This window comes from Serinus canaria, chromosome Z (assembly GCF_022539315.1).
Source record: "Serinus canaria isolate serCan28SL12 chromosome Z, serCan2020, whole genome shotgun sequence".
Classification (NCBI taxonomy): Eukaryota; Metazoa; Chordata; class Aves; order Passeriformes; family Fringillidae; genus Serinus; species Serinus canaria.
The window spans coordinates 35,061,607-35,084,974 of NC_066343.1; the positions used below are offsets into that span (position 1 = coordinate 35,061,607).

The window sequence follows — 23,368 nt, forward strand, 5'->3', positions numbered from 1 at the left end:
TTTATGTCCTACTATAAAACAGCTGTTTTATGTCCTACTATAAAACAGCTTGGGATGGACCTACTTGAGCATGCTGTCCTGCTACGATGCTGAGGCAGCTGCATACTACTGTCTGTAGGAAACCAGCTGCTTGCAGGATTGACTAGAGCTCCTGAAGATTTGAGGGAGATGGTGTCCCAGTGTCACCCGTATGTCACCTGGGCTTGCTGGTGCGATGTGGCATAAGTAGCGGCAATGGACAATGTTGTTTGTTTATGTTGGAATGCAGCAGCTATGGTTTATCAGACTAGTCCTTTCCTCATCCTCTGTTACAGACAGAATGTCGTAATTACGTGCGTGTGTTGCAACAGCTGAATGATACTTTTCTCTACGTGTGTGGAACTAATGCATTTCAGCCAACATGTGATTACCTGGTAAGAAATGTACACATGTTTTGACCAGCAACAGCTGTAACTTAAAAGAGGCTCAGGTAAACAATGAGTTACTCTCCTTTCCCAAAACTGTTGCATCTTTGCTGTTGGCTGTAAGGCTAGGAGCACTTGTTGCATTGTCCCATTGCAGCGGCAGAATATACTGCTCCTTTTACAGAGCATTTAATGAATTATTGGTTTATCTTGTCTAACTGCAGATCTACTTTTTCTTAGCTTTTATGCTTCTTCATGTATCATGTGCTAACATGAAACTAGTTATTAAAGCTGAAATTACACTGTTTGCAGCTACCTCTCATTACTGAATTTCCCTGAGATTTCTCAGATTCCTGTCTCTGCTTGTCTCTGCTCCTGGCTGTGCCAAAGATGTGTAGTGCTGAATCCTTCAGAGTGAAGTCTTGGCACAAAATTAAAACTCCTTTTTCTCACCACTGACTCTTATATCATTTCCTTACTGCAGCTCTTGGCAATTTGAAAATTGAGAAATCTTGTAATTCTTCGTGCCTTTAGCTTCGAGTGCTTTTATTACATATCACATTTCATAACATAGTGCATTCATTGCATACATACATTTCATTTCATACTGATTACTTCTCAAGTACTGTGGCTACCTTTCAGCTTTCTGATCGTCATTCTTTTGGTTTGTAAGGGATTTATAAAGTAGCCGCAAAAGTACTCTGTTGCTTTTTAAAGCCTAATTGGATTATGCCTTATCTCAGAAATGTACCATCATCTCAAAAATTGCTTAATCCACCTCAAAAAGCCTTTTTAATTTCTGAGTCTCCATTTTTTCAGGCTTACTGAATAATTGCTGGTTCTTTCTCTGTATCAGTTAACTTCTCTGCCTTTCTTGCTGTCTAGCTTTTTTGGGTGCTCATTCTTGAAGTCTGTCTGGATTTAACTTTTCATCTTATGCTCTTTTCTGCTTCCACCCTCACAAATTATGGGATCACATTTTTTTCTCTGTCTTTAGGGCTCTAAGATTTTATGAAAACACATATGCCTTCTATAATTTTATACAGAATGCCTTTGAAGCTGGAAGTCAATGACATAGCCCATTATTTAGTGTTTACTTTTTAGCTAACTTTGCGCAAGTTGAGTGGCTGAAGGAAAAAGGTTCTAATAGTTGTTTTGTGGTTTTCAACAGAATTTAATTTCATTTGAACTTGGAGGTAAAAATGAAGATGGTAAGGGCAGATGTCCATTTGATCCTGCTCAAAGCTACACATCTGTTATGGTTGGTAAGTTCAGACTTCTCATTCCTCATTTTTAGGTTTAAAAATGTTCTGTCTTTTCCACTGTCACCCTCCAGTCTGTCATTATCAAAATTGTGGCTTGCATCCATATTTTTTTGTCTTTATTATGTATCTGTATAGATGTTAAAATACTTAAGTAGTCAACCTAAGCATGTTTCTTAAAAAGGAGAACTTGAAACTAGGTTGTTTTGGAAGCAGTTTTTAAAACACCAATTTTTAAACTGTATTTCTAGATGTTAAACATATTTAATCCAAATAGTCTAAATATTCTTAGACTGCCCTTCTAGTATCAATTACTGTAATTTCAGGAAATATAATAAGCAGTATTGTTAGCTGAAGACATGCTGCAGAATAGGGAAGTGAGATCTTTAATGCAAGTGTACTTACTGCATGGAAACACACCACTGAATCTTAATCTGGGGAAGCCAGAATTTGTGGCTTTCACCTCCGTGTATCAAGATCATAAAAGAGAAGCTCAATGTCACATGAAACAGGAAATGAGAATAAAAAAATATGCTCCCTGCATTGAGCCTAAATCTTTACAAGTTGAGTTTGAATAATGGTGGCATAGAAAGAGAGGAAAACAATTCCAGAATTCTGGTGCATTTAGGTAAATTAGTGTGTTTTGAGATAAAATGTAGGTTTTCATGTTAAATGCCACAAAAATAGCATTGACTTTTGTTAGCTCTCATGTTAGAGTAATAATCATAACAAACCCAAGTGTGGAAGTGTTAGCTTGAGAATGATTGACAGAAATGTAAACATAAAAGACATGTCTAGGGCAATTCAGAGGAAATCTGTGTTTACCTTTTCTTGTGGGAAATTAAAACTTAGACTCACAAAATATTTGTGTACTCTTTTTGGTATCCAGTCCATAAGTTCTAATATGTTTGGTTTTGTGTTGAAGATGAGGAGCTTTATTCTGGGACTTCTTACAATTTCTTGGGAAGTGAACCTATTATTTCACGTCACTCTCATCAGAGCCCTCTGAGAACAGAGTATGCAATACCTTGGCTTAATGGTAAGTAAGTAGAAGAAGTGGTCCAAACAAGTTACTTTTTCAATATCACACATAAGGAGTTTTGAGTGTCTTACCTGGGTAAGGAGCAATTGTCTGATGTCTCAAAGAGACAGATTTGGTTATACTGGCATACCCTGTGAGTGTGTGCCCTCATGCATGCCACCAAGAGATTCTGTTTTGAAATTTCAGTATTTTTATCAGCACTGATGACGAAAACAGCTTCTGAATGTATATGTTTCGACTTGAAATTAATGGTTTATTTCTTACCTGCTTGTTCATCCTTGCAATAATGCAGCTTAATTATGATATGGTCAGGAACTGAATGTTTTTGGTCTTGAATTGGTTCTTAAGTTGAGCTGATCATGGTTCTTGACACTTAAAGTTCTTGAATTTGAAAATTCACTGAATTTTGTGAATTTTCAGAGGTTTGAGGCTTTGTGCCAAAAGGGACCAATTTTTTTTGTCTAAAAATTACAGGATTCTGAGTTTTGTAATACATGTTGTAATGGCAGTGTCATTTTAGTGCTTCAGCTAATAGCTGAAATAGAGGAGAGGCAGCCAAGGGAGACTTACCTCTCCAGGCCCATTAAAAAGAATCTGAAACCACATTTGACTGTGGACTGAAGAATGCTGAAGTAATGAGCTTGTCAGATCATAGAGATCTCTCAGTATCTTAGTGCTTTCACATAGGTTTTGTAGTGTTCTGGGTTTTTTTCTGTTTCTGGTTGTTTTTTTGTGATTTGACTTTTTTTAGAAATCCTGTTAATATTATGTACAGCAAACTGTGTAAGTAGGTCAGTGAGTGGAGAGGAGGTAAATGCAATGTCGAGTTTGGGTGAAAGACAACTTCTGAGTATCTTTAAGGGAATCAAGTTAGTAGTCACATATATAGTAGAAAATTCTTCTGTTTGTGTCTGTAGAGCCCAACTTTGTTTTTGCTGATGTGATAAGAGCAGATCCAAACAGCACAGATGGAGAAGACGACAAGATATACTTCTTTTTCACTGAGGTGTCTGTGGAGTATGAATTTGTTGGAAAATTGATGATTCCAAGAATAGCTAGAGTATGCAAGGTGGGAGATAGTTCTGTTTACTTTTACTATATCTCATAGAATTTTGCATGTGCACATTAAAAAATATTATTCTGGACTTACTGCCAGGTAAATGGAGGTGTTTGAATTTAGTAAACCTTTATGAATAAGCTGTTCCAATCAGTTCATCAGAACTGAGAAGGCCGAATGGTTACTTGGTAAATAAATATTTGATTTGATTTTGCACAGTTGTGAAATTTCAGTACATCTGGGGGTTCTTATCTTGTCTGGGAGAAAACAAAGCAACTGTGACAAAACCCAGGAACAGAAGTAGTGTTGCTTCAGTTTTCATTGTTAATTTTTTTTTTTTAAACAAGTACAGCTCCCTGAAGAAGTGACTTTGGTTGGAGCTGATGAGCAGATAGGATGTGTGTCAAGTGACTTTGAAGTAGCTGTATGCAAACACAACTGTAGCTGTGTCCACAGCAAATAGTTCTTGACTGTGGTGTAGCAGATGGGACTTCTATGAAGCTGCTACAGCTGCCAGGGCCTGAAGGAAAATGGTCACCAGCAGCCTGATTCTGTCACACTTGCTGTGCTTAACCCACAGTTTGTTAAGCTGATTCAAGTACATCCTCAGGAGTGCTGGTTAAAAGTCTTGCTGATGGAAGTTTTTTCAGTGGAAAATGTTTATTTAACAAAAACTTTTTCAGTGGAATGTATCAATTTCCTTTTTTCCCAGCAGGAAATTTATATGGCTGTTTCATTTTTATGAGGTAGAAAGTTTTATTTTGACTTTACTGTTTTGTATTTAAACAGGGAAGTCAAAACATCAATAGCAAGTTAATGCCCTTGAGATTTCCATTAAACAAGGAGCTGGAGGCAGGTTTAGATGGGGCTTGCTATGGCATTCTGCCCACTGACAGCTTGTGTACACTTTAAAAGAGAAGTACTGTGGAATATGAGAGCTTCATTTATTATGTTATTACATATTTCAGACTGTTGTTTGAAATAGAAGTCAGTGACAAATCGCAAATCTGCATTTATACTTATATGCATGTACAATTTATACTTAATTGTAAGCATGTATACTTAATTAATTTTGCAGATTTCCTTTAATACATTGCATACACAATTGGATAATGAATGGAAATATTAATACTGTTTCAATATGCCCTTTTATAAGGGAAATATCAGATCTACAGCTCAGTTATAAATATTTTGAAATACATTTCTAGTCAATATATCTCAACTTAAGCCTTGGTACCTGGCTGTTTATCCTTAATAAACAGGTGGTAGCTTCTAGAAGGATTAATCCATTGCTAGATTTCTTCTAATGAAATTATCAGTGTCAGGCAAGTCTTAAGGCATACTGCAACATTAGAATTAATCAGTTTTGATGTAACCAAACAAATGCAGTATTACATATTTTCTTAAAGGATAGTATAATACTTCCATGCTTAATTTTCTTTTTTCCTAATGATACATTGCCCATCTTAATTTTTCTGAGTGATGCTGAAGTACGGTTCTTCATTAACCCTCATATTTCATCTTCCCTGTATGTGTAATAGAAATAATTTTGCATTATTTTTGTTGAATCAGTTTTCCTGTGGCTTTCATACTGTTTTGTTAGTGAATGTGTTAACATTTATTGATGTTGCTATAGATGAAATACTATAAAACACCAGGGACTAGTAATTGCGTGCTATATGGCAGTGGTTCTTAAGTGCAAAAATGCTGCTAGTTCTCCTCACAAACACCTTTTTATTTTTTTAATACCATAAGAGGGACCAAGGAGGATTAAGGACCTTGCAAAAAAAATGGACTTCGTTTCTCAAGGCCAGACTGATATGCACCATCCCTGATAAGAATTTAATTTTCAATGTTATCAATGATGTTTTTATTCTCAAATCTCCGACTTTGAAGGAACCAGTGATATACGGAGTCTTCACCCCACAACTGTAAGTGTGGTATAGCCTTTTCCTGGATAAGTACCTTTAATCTCAATTGGTTACTACAAGAAAATGATAATTACTCCTGTGTTTTGTTGGATTTTGGTTTTTTCCTAATTTCTTCCTGAATTAATAGGAATAATGTGGGGTTGTCAGCAGTGTGTGCATACAATCTGTCTACAGTAGAAGAGGTTTTCTCAAAAGGAAAATACATGCAGAGTGCTACAGTGGAACAGTCTCATACAAAGTGGGTACGATACAATGGGGAAATTCCGAATCCTCGACCTGGTGCGGTAAGTTTCTGTAGTCTTGGATCTCATGACTTTTTCAATGCTCAGGAGGAAATAGACTAGGGAATACTAGTAACCTACTAATGTTTGCCCTCACCTGGTTACTTCTTGTAAAAACTTAATAGAAAAACACTCAAATTATATGTTGTGACCTTTTTATCTGGGAATCAAAGTCTTTGGGTTTGGGGGTTTTTTAATTTGGAATTAAGTTGTTTGCTGGTTTTGTATTTCATTATTTTGTTAGTAATTTTCTCATTGTGAATAGAATTCAGTCTACACTAGCAATATCACACACCTTTTGTTCAGATGAAAAGAAGTATAGCAACTGTTGCATTGTTTCAGTAGAATCAGCCTCTTTATCTAGTGCACTGCTGTGCAAACTCAAATTTTCCTAGTGCTGGGTCAGACTTTTTTACTTCTTTATGTTCATTATAGTCATACTATTGCTAGTGCTGAAAGAGGTGATGGTTAAAAGTACTGAAGGGGCATGAGAGCATAGAAGGAATATTGTCCTAGAATGTCTTTTGGACCGAAACAAAAATGTTGTCCAAAGCACATCAAAGTACTATGGGGTCGGAGGACCTTCCTTGGTACAATGAGTATTGTGTACAGGTGTGGTTACTGGCCAAAATAATATGGAGAGGAAAATGCTTGCAACTGCTGTTAATTGTCTTTATTTTGTACAAGTAAGAGATACAGATTGTTCTCTTTTTTCTTTTTCACCCTCTCCCTGTCCCCTCTTCTAGTGTATAAACAATGAAGCCAGAGCATCAAACTACATGAGTTCTCTGAATTTACCAGACAAAACATTGCAGTTTGTTAAAGATCATCCTCTAATGGATGACTCAGTGACCCCAATGGGAGACAGACCTCGCCTAGTAAAGCGAGATGTGAAGTATACACAGATTGTAGTTGACAGAGTCAGAGCACTCAATGGCTCCATCTATGATGTTATGTTCATTGGTACAGGTGAGTTCTGCAGACCGCCTGGTTTTGGGGATGCACTGACTGTTAGGTTTTCTTAGAGAAACTCTTTGAGATTTCCATATTTACAGGGCTTTTACAGCAGCAGGTGTAAGAAAAGAAGTAAGGTATCACAGTAACTGGACAATCTTGGGTGCTTTGAAAAAGTATTGCAGGGAAAGAACTGCAAAGCTTCTGTGAATTCAGCAAAACTACACAATATAATCCCCGACTGGTCATTCTGTGCCCCAAAATGTTATTTCCTGCTCAGAAGTCCTGATGGCAAGTTTAATGGTTGCCTTGGACTCAGAGTTGTTCTGCTGAACAGCAGGCAGATTATTGAGACAACTTACAGCAGTTGTGAAGGACTTTTTCTGCCATTTTATTTCAAGGATCTTACTTAAACATATTGCTCTTTTGTTTCAGATCGAGGAGCCCTGCACAAAGCTATCAGCTATGAAAATGGAATGCATATTATTGAAGAAACACAGCTTTTTCCAAATTTTGAACCAGTCCAAACTCTCTTGCTGTCATCCAAAACAGTGAGTGGTATAAACATCACAGCATTACCTCCTTCTGTTCTTTCACAAAACTTTTTTTTGCACTACTTTGTGACCTTGTGACAAGAGATCATCGTTGTGCATAAAGCCAGCCAAAGGCTGCATTCGTAACTCACCATGCTGCAGCAATCACATATTGCCTGCTGCATTTCAGTATGTTTGGTAGGTGGTAAGCTTCTGGAGGTACTTAGACATGAGGAATGGCTGGAGGAGCATAGGCATGCAGGTCTTCACTTGGTTTCCATGTGCAGAAGCAGGAAACTGTAAGGTGTTTGAAGAAACCAACTCAGTTTTGCAGGGATGTAAAAAACCTGACCCCTTGTGGCCACTGCAGATTTGTGAGGAAAAATCCTAGGGATTGAGGTTAGCAGAGAAGTGGTGTGTGATTCTGAGGAAATAGATCTAAGAGGAGAGAACAGTTTTCAAGCGTAGGAACTCATAATTGTGTAGTTAATTGACTTCTGTCCCAAATCTCACAGGCTCCTGCATGCTGATTTTGTCATGAGAGCAATCACGTTGCTGCAGCTGTGGGTGAGGATCTCTGGTGAGGTCCTGTCTGCCCACTGGGGTGCCAGCTGCAGCTCCAGCTGCATGGCAGAAGATCTGCTGCACACTCCAAACCTGGCAGCTGTCCTGCGCTGTTTATCAGTTGTTTGGTTTAATCCTAGAGTGCTTCTGGGACAGTAGGAGGATGGTCACTGTGTGTAAGTTTGTTCATGGGTTAGGTTTCTGCCCCTACTTGCTCAGCCCTTCATATCCATGAGTATTTCTGTCTGTGCCTAAAATCACTTGCAGCATCAGCATCAGTGAGGTTTTCTGGGTTTCATAAGAATTGAATGCCTCCTTTGAAGTACCTAGTGGTAATGCCAGTATTTAGTAGCTACCTAGTGATCCATGCATAAGTGCTGTGCAGCTTAGGGACTTAGGAATACTTTGAAACAGCTTTTATTTTTGTGTGATATTTAAAAAGATTTTGCATGTCAACATGATCAGCTCAGTGGAACAGAGCTTTGTGTCATAATTTTTACAAGCTCGTTCCGCATGCTTATTTATCCTTTTATCCTTATAATAGAAATAAAGGGCAGAGTATGTTTTTGCTAGACAAAGGGAAAGCAGGATTAAAAATGTCTGTGCTTAGTTTTCCGTAAGCGTATTTGTATTATGTGTGTGTATATATATGTACACATACATACACACACACAAAATATTTGCTATATCTGCAAAAAAAAGGCTCAAACTACTTGCTTTGACAGGAAGTTTTGGAATTTGCCCTGTCATAGAAGATAATGATTAATAGCTCTTACAATATATATGCTTATACCCGTTCTTTTAATTGTGGGATCATTCCTACACTTGCTTAATTATGATTTGCCTATTTCAGGGGAGTGCTAAGAAAGAGATGGGCATTAAGCCTGATACAAATACACATCATGTAACAATTTCAGCATATACTTGGAAGGCTGCTGTAGGAATAATGGCATTGAAATTTATTCACTCTGGGTCCAGGTGTCACATACTCATTGGCATACTCAGCTGCCCAGTACATTCCCGTAAAACCAGAGGTTCTTTTCAGTGATGGGGAGTAGGAGTTTGGGTCAGCTGCCAGAGTCATGGTAACTGTATAGTTACACCACCCAAACAGGGATTCCTGCTGCTTCCCAGCCTGAAAACACAAGTTTCTGCCTCCACAGTCAGTGGCTACTGAAGTCTGTCGCAGAGCTGGTATTGTCTTAGTTGTCATGGCATCCCACAGTAATGGACTAAGCACAAAAAGGTAATAATTACCCTGATGGTGGCGTTATATCTCTCTGGAGTCAGAGTCCTTTCTGAGAGCAGTTTTCAGTAGTCTCTAGGTTCTTCCCATAGTGTGTGGAGGGTGGTGGACAGTCAGATGAGCCTACAGTAGATCCCCTTAATTCCTGCTTAACTGGAAGGTGTGTCTGGATTTTTTTTTTTAAATGGTTTGCTCAGCTTGTTGCATGTTCCCTGGAATCTTGGATGTATGAACTGGGAAACATGCCAAGGCACTACAACCCATGTGCAGTGTTGCACTGTTGCAGTGTTATCCAGCAGAGCACTAAAGAGTGAGCAGTGCTTGGTGCACTGTGGAAATCTTGGAGCAGAATGGGAAGCTTTTCCTAGGAAGTTGAAGTCTCCAACACTGTAGACTTCCTTCTATGATCACTGCAGCACATTCCTTTCTTGAGGCTTTGCCTGATAGAATGTAAAGTCATGGAGCGCTTTTTAGCTATCATTTTCCCTGAGCTCTAAAGCAGATAAGTGAGATACGGCAGCTGCCTGCCTTCCATAATAAGGATGAGTGTGGTCTCTTCCTGCTGTGCTCAGAGTCAGACTGCTTTGGGATCCCCAGCAGCGAGGGTTCAACAGCCACTGCAGTTATTTTCCTCTTAGTCTCAGTGTCTTGCCAGTGCGGTTTCCTTTGAGATTAGCAGTGTTCTTTGTTAAGAAGCGTTTGACTCTTGCAAGGTTGGTGCTGATGTGGCTGCAGAGACTGGCTGGGTAAAGAGCTGAAGGCAGTAGGGCTGCTTTGGGTTAACAGGAGCAGCCCTACTGCCTGCTCAGTCTTGCGTGTGCCTACTTGGCAGCCTTGTCACCAATGCAGCTTTGCCTTGCCTCACAGAAGGATTATTGAATTCATATTTCTGGAAAAATGGATAAAGTCATAGTTAGACATGGTTACTTTCCACATACCTGTTCCAGTTTTTGTTGTCTTTTTGTGCTTTCCAGCATTGCTGTAATATTCCCAAGATAACTTTCTAGAAACAAAAGCTAATCAAATGCTCACTCTACTGAGGCACCACTTTTTACAAAAAAAGCTGTATGTATGCTGCTCTTTAATAACACTTTAATTGTTCCACTAATTGGGTTTTTTGGTTTGAGAAAGTGATTGGCTGTGATTTTTTTTTTTTTTTTTGTTTTGTTTTTGTTTTGTTGTGCTTTGTTTTCTCTAGGGCAGAAGATACCTCTTTGCTGGTTCAAATTCTGGTGTCGTGCAGTCTCCAGTGGCATTTTGTGACAAGTACACCACTTGTGTTGACTGTGTTTTAGCAAGGGATCCTTACTGTGCTTGGAAACCTCTTGAAGCTTCCTGCATTGATATTTTTAAAGAAGGTGAAATGGAAAGGTAATGGTATCTAATGATGACCTTACAGTTACAATCAGTATTTAATCAGTCTTGTCCCATGCTGATAATTGGAATTTTAGAAATTGAATGTTTTCAAATACGGACTTTTTCCTATCCATCTAGATCTGTTAGTGCTGTTTAGATGACTGCTATTAGTATAAGGGGATGGGCAGACTTTAGGAAACAAGATTTGAAGTTGTAATGGTTGGACTTCCTTTTGCAGGAACTGGATTCAAAACATAGGTGGAGATGCATCTTCTTGTTCTGGTGAGTCAGTCTTCAAAGAGCTCCTTCATATGTCTAGGTGAACTGGTGAGAGAGTTCTGTTTAGTTCAGCTTTGCTTTTGTGATTACCTGGACATTCATTTACATTGTAATAGGTATGGGATTCTGCTTTTAATATTCAAGCATCTGTACAACCTGCATGTTGTCTTAAAAACTGTCTGTGTTTGTATGCATTTCAGTGTGCTGTGCACAACCCCCTGAAATGAATGGGGGCACCTCAACAGTGACTTGTGAATGAAAGCAATACCAGAAGTACTTCTAATGCAGAGGCCTCTGTCTCTTTGATGCAGCATTTGACATTCTACTGTGAGCTTTGACAAGTGCTTGGTTATTGCTGCTACATCAGATTAAATTATTCTGAAAAAAAAAGCTGGTTTTATGGGAAAGGGGAGGGGGAACTTAGGACATGATATAGAGCAGCTGAAGTACCTTCCACAGTGCTTTAAAGCCAGTAACCACAGGTCATTTCTTTGTCCTGTGTGCTGCTGCCACCAGATGAAGGAGATTGTAAACTGGAGTAGAGGTTCAGGAGATTTTAGCTGCAAGTAAAAAAAGCTATTAAGAGTTTGATGTACTCACTTTTTATTTATAATCCAAGCAAAGTGTGGACCACCATGAGAGCTTTGCTTGTAATTTTTTTTATTAACTTACGGGATGTCATAAGTTGCAGGTGTGCCATAAGTGCAAATATCCTTTTTTCAGAAGAGAGTTCCTAGTTCAGTTTCCTCTTGGATTCTTTGTAGTTGCTGCTTTACTTAAAATGCAGTGATTAGATATAAAGTGAGACCAAGTACAGTATCTTTCCCAAACGGTGACTTCTCAGGTGCACACTCAGTTGTGGATCAGTGAGGTCTCACCTTTATCTAGAAGTGAGGCCATCTTAGAGTTGAGGTGTCCTATCTCTTAGTTTGTCTTGATGTTCCACGTGCAGTTTGGTATTCCACTGAGATTCTTGCATGCTGTCCACCTGGTCTTGTGAGGTGAATGCCATAATCTTCATGCTTCCGGTAAGACTGTTACACAGTCTGGTGAAGCTGTACAGATTAGAGCAAACTGGAATCATTGCTGATACTCTGCACATTTATTTTGATGTTCCAGATAAAGTAAGAGAGAATCCCCTACAGCATACATTCAAGCATGGGAGCACAGCAGAACTCAAGTGTTCTCAAAAGTCCAATCTGGCACAGGTAGTTTGGAAGTTCAAAGATGATGTGCTGAGAGTGGAGAGTCCCAAGTACCGTCTGCTGGAGAAGGCACTGCTCATCTTCAATTTATCAGAAGGAGACAGTGGTGTTTACCAATGTTTGTCAGAAGAAAAAGTGAAAAATAAAAAATTTTCCCAAGTGCTGGCTAAGCATGTTTTGGAACTGAAAAAAATGCAGCATACCACGGTGGGCCCTGCTGCAACAGCTGCACCAACAGAAGGTAATAGTGATGTGCCAAAAGTGTCAGCTGTATCAACCGAGGGGTCCACTGCTCACATCTCGACCACTCACATGGTACCAGTAACCACAGTAAGGATATTAACAAAGCCCATTGGTCCTGTCCTAACAAGTGTAGCCTCCAACACAGAGCTCTTCAATTCAATTCCTGATGCAGTCCCAGAAAAGACAATGTTCCTCAAGTCAAATGATAACTTCCTGTTGATGTTTCTCTTCCTCTTCTTTTTCATTCTCTTTTTGTGCCTGCTCTCCTACAACTGTTACAAAGGCTACTTGCCAGGGCAGTGCTTGAAATTTCGCTCTGTGATGCTGCTTGGTAAGAAGAAAACGAAGTCAGATTTTTCTGATTGCGAGCAAAGTGTGAAAGAGACACTGGTGGAGCAGGGCAGTGTCAGCCACCAGAGCGGGGAGCAGCCCAAGCCTGCGCATGACACCGGCTACGAGACGGAGCCCGACTGCGGGAACAGCCAGCTGCAGGCTGGGGACTCGCAGGCCTCCCGCGAGGCCAAGGACAAGCCCTTCGATGTCAAGTGCGAGCTCAAGTACGCCGACTCGGACGTGGAGGGGGACTGAGGGAGCCCGGGGTCCCTCTCAGTGGTGGAAGTGAGCTGTGCTCCTGCGGCTGGCTATTTGAGCACGGAGAGCCTGGGTGTGACAGCTAAGCCATAGCAGGGGTTACATGCTTAAGCTGTACAGCAAGCCAGTTTTCGTTCAGATCTCAACAGATTAGAGAAGTGGTGTACTCGTCTGGAGACCATAGCATCTTGTGTTGTACTGTCTTTTTTTCTGTTTTTTTCAAATGGCCAGTTTCAGATCACCACTTGTTTATTCCCAATTTTCTCCCCCTACCCCCACCCCGCCACGGAGCACTTTGCTCTAGTGAAGCTACTTGCTTGTTCTTTGGCCATATTTTGCGATAGAGTAAAAGTAACTTTATAATTCAGTTGGCTTTAAAAAGTACTTCAGTCTTCACATATTTTTAGTTGCCATTAAAAAAAGATCTAGTTTCATTTTAATTCCAAATTGGAAATTGAGTTTAGTTTATCAGATTGGTAAATTATAGACTTTTGTCCAGATTGGGACATTTTTTTTTCTTTGCTTCTGGTGATTGTTTTTAGGTTTATGCTTTGTGTTTTGGCACACTAGGTCTCTTTAGTTGATTAAAGTTAATTTTTTTAACTGCTCTACAAGTATCTTAGATTTTAAGGTATAATGGGGATAGCATTGCCTTGATTTGTGTAAGACTCAGGGATAATCTTGTTTAAAGGCTCTTTTCTTTGCTGCTTTCTAGAAATGTAGGTACAACAATATCAGTACAAAACATGGAGTAAGTGGGGAATGGGGAAGGAGGAAACAAATGCTCTTCTTTTTTTTTTTTTTTTTGTCTTTTCCTCCCCCCCACCAGCCAGCCAGCTGGACATAATCACATTTTATTTTCTATACAAAACTGGATTTTTTTTTTCTATAGTTTATAGAACAGTACAGGCAAGCAACTGTCAGTTAGCAGTGACAAGGAAAGAGGTTTCTTGCATTGTGGAAGGAAAACAGGAATCAAGAAGAATTAACTCCAACAATTCAGCCGGTGACTCGCTGGAATGGACTGTTAGGACACAGCCTGATGAGAAAATGTTGCTGATTTTTTTCTTCTTTTCAGATTCAGAAATAACTCAGCTTCTTTTTGTGACAAATACTTGCAGCATCACCCTTTCTGGATGATACCTTCACTCTCCTATGCAACTGGAGACTGAAACTGGAGCTGCTTAAACAATCAGTCCTTTGAACTGTTTATGTGAATCATTCCTGCTAACGTGAAAGTGTGCATTTGTTCTCAGCCTGGTTCACAGCAGCACTGTTTGTCTGTAAAAGCATTTTATGTGTGCAGTACAGTCCTGAAGAATTGTTCCTCTTGCTGCTTTGTTCTGTAAATATTGCTAGAAGTAGAATACATTTTAACAGTAAATAGCAGTATGCCTGGGCTGCTTTTCTGTGTTGAACCTTCATGCAAACATAATTTAGACCATCTTAGTGTAAACAGTTTATATTTTATAAGATTCAGTTTGGTTTTATTTTTCTATTTTTAATTATGTACATATAACAGAATAAATATTAAAATAAATTGTATTACATCTTGGCTTTTCTGAAATGTGACCCAATGACACAGTGCTTTCCATTTGGCAAGCACTAATGTTCCTTGTGATTTCCTTGGTGGGGGGGAATGTACAAACTTCATAACTAATTTGAAGCAGCCTCTCAGCTTCAACTGGATGGGTTATAACACAGGGTGGGGAGGTGGGAAGGATGGGAGAAAAAAAACGTGGGAGAAGGAGGAAAGTGCTCCTCTTCTCTAGGAGCCTAGGGACGCTTTGTCTTACTACCTTTCTAAAACTCATTTGTCTTTTTGCATTATTTCTTCATTGTGTGTTGTATTTCTTGCCACTTCTTTCCTTAGTACCCTTTTACCTTCTTTTCTGTCCTCTTCTGTCACACAGCCTCATCTCCTATACCTTTCCCTCCTACTGGTACCTCCTTTTTGTCCTGTGTGGGAAGTGATTCACCTCCTTCACCCACCAGTACCCAGCCTGATGTTTGGTCTAGCAAAGACCCCGTAAAGGTCATGTTGTTGCCGCCTTTCCTAAGTGACCAGGCACAGCATGTTAGTGTCCGGGGACCCTTCCACCTCTTCTGCCAAGCCACAGGTAAGTTGGAGGACCCCTGTATAAGCCAGCACTTTCTGCATTAAAGGTTTAGCTATGTCACCATGTAATTTTTCTGATGTTTTGGGGGGGCGGGGAGAACAAAGACAATATCAGGATGCCAATGTGCTCTTACCAAGAATAAGTCACTGCAAGTACTGTGCTGTATAATGGGGGCTCTCATTTCAGCAATCCACTTTAGTATGTTGAGCATCAGTTGATTTTGTTAGGCTTACTTGCATGCTGAAGGAATTCAGTCAATCAGGACTGCTTATGGATGTTTAGCAGACAGATATTTTCATTGCCAGTGTGTGTGCAGTTTAAAAAATACACTTTTATTGAATTTGAACTTAGCATATTTTGTGGACCATGTCAGTCATTCCTTTATCCATCTTATTTCAAGTGGTGAAGTACATACAGTAATAACCTCCATGTAATAGCAGATATTTTATCTGAGGTGTACAGGAGGACAAAGCTATTTTTTTCACTGCAATTCAGCTTTTTTTCCCCTAATTTTTGTTTGGATTGTTACAAATTACAATTTGAAAATGCTGGTTTAAACTAACTATGATTTAATGGGTCAAAACAGGTCTTCATATGTAACCTTATTCTTTAAAAGAAGAAAGTAGATAGATTGAATATAATAAGTAGTGTTCCATATTGGCATCTCTGTTAGTGTTACGTGGAAGCAGATCAAAATTTCTGAGTCTTTATGGCACTATTTGTATTTCCATGGCTAAAAGGAACAACAGTGGGATGAAGGCTGTTTAATAGACTAGAATCATTCGGATTTGAAAGCACTTTTCAGCAGTAATTTGTTCACTTTTGTGACAGGCAATTTGGAAACTTGGTAGTCCACTATGAAAAGAAAGTTACAGTAGCACAGAAGATTAAGCAGTTTGATAATTGTGCTACAAACCTAGAGTTCATTTTAGAATTACTTTTTTTCATCCAGCAGTGTCTGCCTTAACATGATGCTGATGCCACTCTTAAAAATTGTCAGTAATTGTATTTGCCTTAGTAATGAATTTAAGAAGGAAGGCACAGTGTCCTAAAGTCAGCGGTGGACTCCATTCCTCTGGAGGTGTAGGGGTGAATAGTGAAAGAAACTCTTTTAACAACCACCTGAAATCCAAGGGGTACAGTAATGGCACAGGTAAGGCCAAGGTGACCCAGCTATAGAAGCGCTTCTAATGCCTGTCAAAACAGGGAAGGAGTGGACTTTGTTTTGTGGATAGAGGTTTTGCTCCCTTTGGGAAGCAAGGGAATTGGCTGACATATCACACTTCTCTTACCCAGAATTACAATTTCAGTCTCTTGATTTAAAAAACAAACAAACCTGCAAGTGGAGACCAGCACACAGAACCGGTGTGAGGATATATGATTTCATCGTGGCTGGGGGGTGGCTAAACAATTGCTTTTGCAAGGAAGGTATTGCTTTGGATTTGTTCAAATTTGTTCAAAGTAGGTTCTTTATATTAACATAGCTTTAGTGGAACTGGATTTCTCTCAGCTATGAATATAAGGTAAAATGTGTTTGCAGGGAGCAAAAGGATTATATAAGACTGGCAGAGAGTTAAATGTTGTGCCTGGTTGTCTGCAAAAAAGGATATGGCATCAGTAATTGCATGATGCAAATACATAGATTGCCACATCATCCAGTAAAAACATCAAAGCTTATTTTTAATTAAGTTTTTAACTTAATTGTTGTTTTATCAGAATTGCTGAATCTCTTCCTTTTTTAATTGTAAATATCTGTTTCAAGCTGTCTGGAAACTCAGCAGGAGTTGGTGAGTTCTTTTGCACATGTCTTACTCATCCCACATGTTTTAACCTGAAAGCTCGCCTGAGGATAAGGCTTTACAGCCTTGTAACTGGCTCATTTCCATAAGGTAAAGCTAAGTGGATACAGCACAAACAGCAGTTGTGGCAAACTGCTGTGTTTTTCTGAAAGATAAGTTTTTTCAAGCATAGAATACTCCTGCTCTTCTGGAAAAGGGAGGAATAAATCTCCCTTGGCTTATTTGCTCCCAGTTTGTTTCTACTCCCCTAGAGAGTCTCACATTTTTCCAGAGACCTGTCTGCTATCTGTATGTGCATGGGCAAACATTAGGTTTCCTGTGTACTTTCTCTAATAAAAAATTTCTCTCCCATTACAAAATTTTAAAAACTCTTAGAGGCAGTTCAGGCAAGTTTCAAATAAATTGAACAAAATACTGCACCATCTGGTTCAGGGGAGAGATAGTGAATTGGTGATGTATGCACCTGCTGTGTAACTTCTCTGGTGTGCTCTGTTGGAATTAGGTATAGTAGGAACAGGCTTTTTTCCAGAGTTTTGGTTCTGTTCAAGATGTTTTACTGGCACCTCCTCCCCTAGCTTTAGAATAGCATCTCCATGTCGATTATTTCACAGGCAAAACTAAAATATGGTGAGTTGGCTGTGCAATAGTTTAAATGCTTTTATAATCAAATGCTGCAGACCACTGTGCTTCACCTGAAGATCAAGCCTCTCTGTGTGAATGGTGTCAAGATGACTCCCTCCCTTAATTCATCTGTAGATGGAGATTTTTTACATACTTTTTTTACATACTGGGTTGTTTTCATTCTTGGTTAAAAAAAACTCCTGTAATGTCAACATAAAAGTTCTGTGAACTTGGAAATACACTTTCAAGAAGTTACTGTTTCATGGAGATACTGAAATGGGTATCTGGTAACATGTACAGTGCCTGTTCCCTGTGGTTATGTTATTTTAGAAGGAGTACAAAAAAGTTTCCCACACCTGTGTAAGAAAAGAGCCATAACTTGGCAAGAATCAGAATTGCAAGTAGTTCACTAGGGATTGCTCTTTGGTGGAGCCTGAAGTTTCACTGAAAGACATGCAGAAGGGTGGGGAAATGTTTTTTCCCCAGAAGGAGGAGGAGGTCACATATCAGAGACTGGCTTACCCATGGAAATGAGTAATTCATTCTTTGGAGAGGTTTTTTTTGCATCATTTGCATGATTGCATCAGCCATGGTGCCCTGGGGTGGTCTGGTCTAGTGTAGAGCTCAGTCAGGAGAGGCTGACATGGAGGTGTGCAGCAGCCAGAGCAGAATGAGCCTGCCTAGGAATGTTCTTTGTGCCAGACAAAGTGTTTGTCCGGGATGACAAATGGCAGCATTTAAATTACAGCATATCAGTGTCTTACAATTGGCTTTACTTGGGTTGTTACATTTGTGTTCTTACAGGAACACCAATATCAAATAGCAATTTTTCATACACTTGTGTTTTATAACCAGTTGAAGTTGGCAAGTGGCTCTTAATTACAGCTATGGAGAGATACAGTATTAGTTTTTGAAATGTGAGAATGGTTCAATTGGTAGCCTAGAAAGAAAAAGCTCTGCATCTTCCAGGACAAATCAATCCACTGCACAAATATTTCAACACTTTGGAACATTTTCAAATTTTTATGCAGTATATTTTGAGATTTAAGCAGTGATGCTTTCCTGAAGCAATACCCATGACTTTAATCTGTGTGCTTAATAAATGGCTGGCTTACCTTCCTATGGGTAAGCTTGCACCTTGTTAAACAATTTCATATCCCACTTTATGAATTGTCTTCTTAACAGACCGTGGGTGTTATGTCACATGCTATTTGACTTAATTTCACTGTGTTTGGCTAGTTGTCTCATAGCCGTTAATTTGTAATTTTGTGGTGCTTTACCTCTTTTTTTCGATTATTTTTGCACTGACTTTGTATTGCTTAACAACACCGTGGCACTATCACACCTTTCCCATGTGCAAATCTCTGACATGCCACCTGTTTATTATTATTTGGGATGCATTTGGAAAACAAGTTGAAAAATTAAGATTGTTCCTTTAATATATAACAGAAAAGGACTTGGAAGTTTTATAAAATTGGGTAAGTATTGCAGATCTATTTTGCATAAAACTCACAGACATTGAAGATACCTTTGTTACTTAAGGTTGTGATATCTTAACAGTCTAATTTTCTTACTACAATACTGGCATTTCTTTTTTTCAGACATGGGGCCTGCTGAGACCCTCATAGCTAAGTCTGCATACAAAACCAACAGCATTAACCACCTTTATAAGTGCTGTGGTTACCTGAGTTCTGATGTGAACTTTATAGTGATTTCTGTAATAAAATTGAAAATTAATTTTTATTAGTGACAACGATGATGCATTCTTAAATTCTGACACCAGCAGTAGATTTTGAAACATTTCTGTAAGAATTTCCTTTGCTGTGCTGTGGAAAGACTGTGGTCAAGGTATGAAATATGTGGAAAGGTGTGCATCAAGAATGCCTTTTTGGGGTCTTTTTTTGGTTGTTGTTGCTTTTGGGATTATTTTTTGTTGTAGTTTGGTTGATTGTTTTGCTTTGTTTTAAGTTTATATTAGTTTTCCAGTTAAGATTAGAATAAGTTCAGTGTGAAAATAATTTAAGCATAAGGCAAATTTAAAAGTATCAGGCATTAAATTAAAAAGGGGAGAGCAAGAAAAAGAAGTGGAACCAAAGATGTCATCTTAATGTTTCCTCAGAAGATTTCGTTAATTTATTGTTTTCCTACATTTCTCAGTGTGCAGCTGACTGCACTTGTACAGGTTTTTCCTGCAGAATGAGTAATAAGGTGCAGTTGGAAAACATCTTGTGTGGCTTTTGGTAGTTTATAAATTACAAAACATAAAGACCCTAAAGTACCTTGGGAGGTTCAGTCCCCTTAGGACTAGCAGCTGCAGCCTGCAGTAGTCACTGCTGTTGTACTGCGTGTAGAGCACTTGAGGCTGCCCGCCTGCTGCCGTGTGTCCTGTGCACACCAGCTGCTGTTTGGTACACTCACCACTCAGTCTTACAGGCTGCATCCCGTGTCAGCACAGAGCTTGGGGAGATAAAGCCCTTGCAAGGTTTTCCGAGCTTTCCACTGGTAAAACCCCCAGTTTTTATTCAGTTTTTACACTCACACAGTTTGAATAAGCCACCCTTTTGTGAGATCAACTTGTCAAAAATTCTGGTTAGGCCAAGGCAAAGAGCTGGCACCTCTGTGCAGGAGTACCTCTGTGAAGCAGCAGCTTTGCTTTTCAGTTGTCTAGTTCAGTTTTTCAGCATGCTTGGAGACTGTCAGCATGGGCTGTCAGCAGAGACAAACTTCCTGGGTCACAAAACGGGCAGTATTCTCCATTTGAATTTAATGTACACAATTTTGGGAGACTGCGAGGGAGCAGAATCCGCACCAGCTTTTGTAGTGTGACTAGGTATGTATAAAAGGAGAAGCTTGCTTCACGCTGGGGACTTTGAGACCTAAATGCCTTTTGGGATGTCCTCTCTCAGGAGGGAGAGGGATTCACTTAGGTGTGTATTTTCTTTTCTGCACCATTTGCTTGCAGAAGTTTACCTGACCTCCCAGTTTAGCCTTTCTGTTTTTGCAGTTCAGCAAAAATATTTCAGCTTTTTCTCCTTGCTAATGTGGAACTCTTGATTCAGTAATGTCTCAGCTTGAAGCAGTACTCTGGTAATAACTGCTACACCCTGGCCATGATTGAGCAGCTGTATTTCCCAGCCCTGCCTAGTGAGATGTGATGGGTTTGGTCTGGTACTAGAATCTGGACCATAACAACAATTTTACCCTGTTTTCCTCAGAACATCTTATTACCCCCTGCCAGCCAGGATTGCAGCCAGACTACTCTGTACACTTGTTTTTCTCCCCCATGAGAGCTACAGCCTGTAGACATTGCAATTAATAATCCCTTGGTGTGATAAACTGAGTACTAATTTAGACCAAAGCTGTCATCTTTTTAAAACTATTTCAGCAGAAACTGCTACTGGAAGTGTCTAAGCATGTTGTTTGCATTGTTCCCCCAGTGGAGATGAAAATATCATTTCCATCTCTTCAGTCATCTTCCTGCTAGATTTACAAATCAAAAGCAGTAGGTTGTGTTCTCTGGAGAATAGAAGTGATTTTTGGAGAGCATGTTACTCCTTAAAATATGTTCTCCAATTTTCTTCATTTTAAAACTTAACGTACTAGCCTTGCTAGCTGATAGGATGGCAAAAAATAATTAGGCAAACACAAAGTGCCATGGGAGGTTTAGGCTAGACGTAAGGAGAAAGTTCATTACGAAAAGAATGATTGGGCATTGAAATAGGCTGCTCAGGGAGGTGGTGCAGTCATCATCCTTGGAAGTGTTTAAAGAAAGACTGGATGTGGCACTTAGTGCTGTGCTCTAGTTGATAAGAGGGGGGTTGGGCTATGGGTTGGACTTGAGGATCTCTAAGGTCTTTCCCAACCTAGTTAATTCTGTGATACTGTGGAAGCAGAACCTAGTTTTTTGTTGTTGTTGTTTTTGGGGTTTTTTTTGTTGGGTTTTTTTTGTTTGTTGTTTTTGGTTGTTGTTTTTGGTTGGTTTTTTTTTTTTTTTGTGACAGTCCCTGGTTCTAGCTTACTAGTGCTTCATCAGATTTTTTTTTTCACAGACAATTATGCAGGTTCCAATTGCAAAACCTTTTTCTGGAGACTCTCAGTGAGTATCTGAATAAATGCATGAACAGTTACAAATTGCGTTTTTATCTAATGGGCCAGTCAGCCATTTTCCCAACCTGCTTTTAAATTCCACTCTGAGAAGTCAGATGCTGTGTCCTACTTGCACCTACATGTGCTGTGCATTACCTCTAGTGACTGGTTGCTGCTTCCAGCTCTTACATGGTTCACATTCCATTGGAAGCACTTCCTGCTTTTCATCTGCCATAATAAGGCTGCATCAGCTTGAGGTGTTGATGTTACACAAAGGGATGGGTAACTTAATGAAGCACCAGGTGTCTGAAGGACCTCATGCATTCTTCAGTATGAAATACTTGGTATTGGAAGGAATTGGTATGAATACTTGGTATTGGAGATCTCTCATTTCAGAGAGGTCTGTTTTCTTGCTTTTTATTGGGTTTTTTTCCATTGCTGTCAAGCTTGTCTTCTAGAATTAATTGCCCTGATTTAACAATCAAACACCAACCAACTAAACTACCAAAAAAATGCACCCCAGTTATAGGGGATACAGGCTATTTAACTTGCACTCTGTTATCAGAAAACTGCAAAGATGCTTGTCTCAATTTAAAGGGTTTCTCCCCCCCCCTCACTTTTCCAGTCAGCTGCTCTCTGATGGCTTCATTTCATAGTGATTTATTATTTTGGTATCTTATCAGCAGCAATGACTCAGACTCCTACAACTCAAGAAACTGTGACCAGCCCTAAATCTTTCATTCATGTAGTAGTGCTGGTGGTAATGTTTTATATTAATGATTGACTAACCTCCTCCTGGGATAACTTTGATGTCTGATTTAATAGAAAACCTTCCTGCATCCAGATTATAGTGCCTTTTTAAAACTTAATCCCTGCTCCAGATGAGAGCTTCCTGTATGATCTCGGTTTTCAGAAATCTGGGATGTTTGCTTCACTGGAATTCAGCAAAGCTGCAAGCTTGATAACAAGCATTAAATCCAGATGCCGTTCTTAATCTGATGTACGTGGTGAGCTTTGAAAGAGGTTTTGATGTGTATTAGGTTATGCAAGGGAGGTTTTTTGTAAACCTGAACTTCCCATCCCTGTGGAGTGCCTCTGGTAGCAGTTGTCTAGATTGTAGGAATTTGTGTCAAAGACTTTTTGTTACCCTGGTAGAATTTCTCTCTGGGATACCTGTCAGTTATCTTCGCAGGATTTCAATTTGCTGTCCATTTGCAGAAATTATTAGCTGGAGTGTAGGTTTTCTGATGGTTCCTGCTTTTGTAGTAAAACTCCCCTGTCTTGAAAATGTTTTCATGAATATAGGGAAGTCTTATCCAAATGCTACCCTTCAAGAACTAGGTTAGAAATGAAGGAGACTTATGCTGAACCACCACCAGTGGTAGCACTGCTCACGTTTTACAATGCACCTGCACTGGGCTGCTTTTGAAATGTCTCCACAGCTCTCTGCACATGGCAGCACTTAGCACAAGGAGCCAGCTTGGCCAGTGCTCACTCTTGCTCCCCCTGCTTTATGCCACTGAGCTCTACTTAATCCATAATCTGTTCTTTAAATTTGTGTTTCCAAGCTGTCTTGAAAACCAAATGTCTATTAGGATGTGATGCTTAATGTGGTCCATCTTAGCAGGGCGCATCCCCATGTTGTTCTGAATCTGTAGCTGTATACTTTAGATCTTTAAAGTAGTTCTGGTTTTATTTACTTAATTCTTTTAACCTTAGGTCAAATTTACACCAATACCCCAGTGAATGCAGTCAGACTGTGGGTAGAAGATTACAAGCAGTTGCATTGGTTTG

General features: G+C 39.4%; 1 protein-coding gene across 6 annotated transcripts in view; it reads left to right on the forward strand.

Annotated features, from left to right (window-relative positions):
- Positions 1-14,505, forward strand: part of SEMA4D (semaphorin 4D) — a 90,542-nt gene extending 76,037 nt beyond the window's left edge. For all 6 annotated transcript variants that reach the window (XM_030236789.2, XM_030236787.2, XM_030236796.2 and 3 more), the window contains 11 exons: positions 315-413; positions 1,576-1,669; positions 2,592-2,705; positions 3,626-3,777; positions 5,521-5,696; positions 5,824-5,980; positions 6,724-6,946; positions 7,367-7,482; positions 10,473-10,645; positions 10,869-10,912; positions 12,029-14,505. In XM_030236789.2, coding sequence (XP_030092649.1) covers positions 315-413; positions 1,576-1,669; positions 2,592-2,705; positions 3,626-3,777; positions 5,521-5,696; positions 5,824-5,980; positions 6,724-6,946; positions 7,367-7,482; positions 10,473-10,645; positions 10,869-10,912; positions 12,029-12,945 — 2,265 coding nt within the window. In that variant the 3' untranslated portion in view covers positions 12,946-14,505. The remainder of the gene's footprint in view (positions 1-314; positions 414-1,575; positions 1,670-2,591; positions 2,706-3,625; positions 3,778-5,520; positions 5,697-5,823; positions 5,981-6,723; positions 6,947-7,366; positions 7,483-10,472; positions 10,646-10,868; positions 10,913-12,028) is intronic.
- Positions 14,506-23,368: the final 8,863 nt, after the last annotated feature.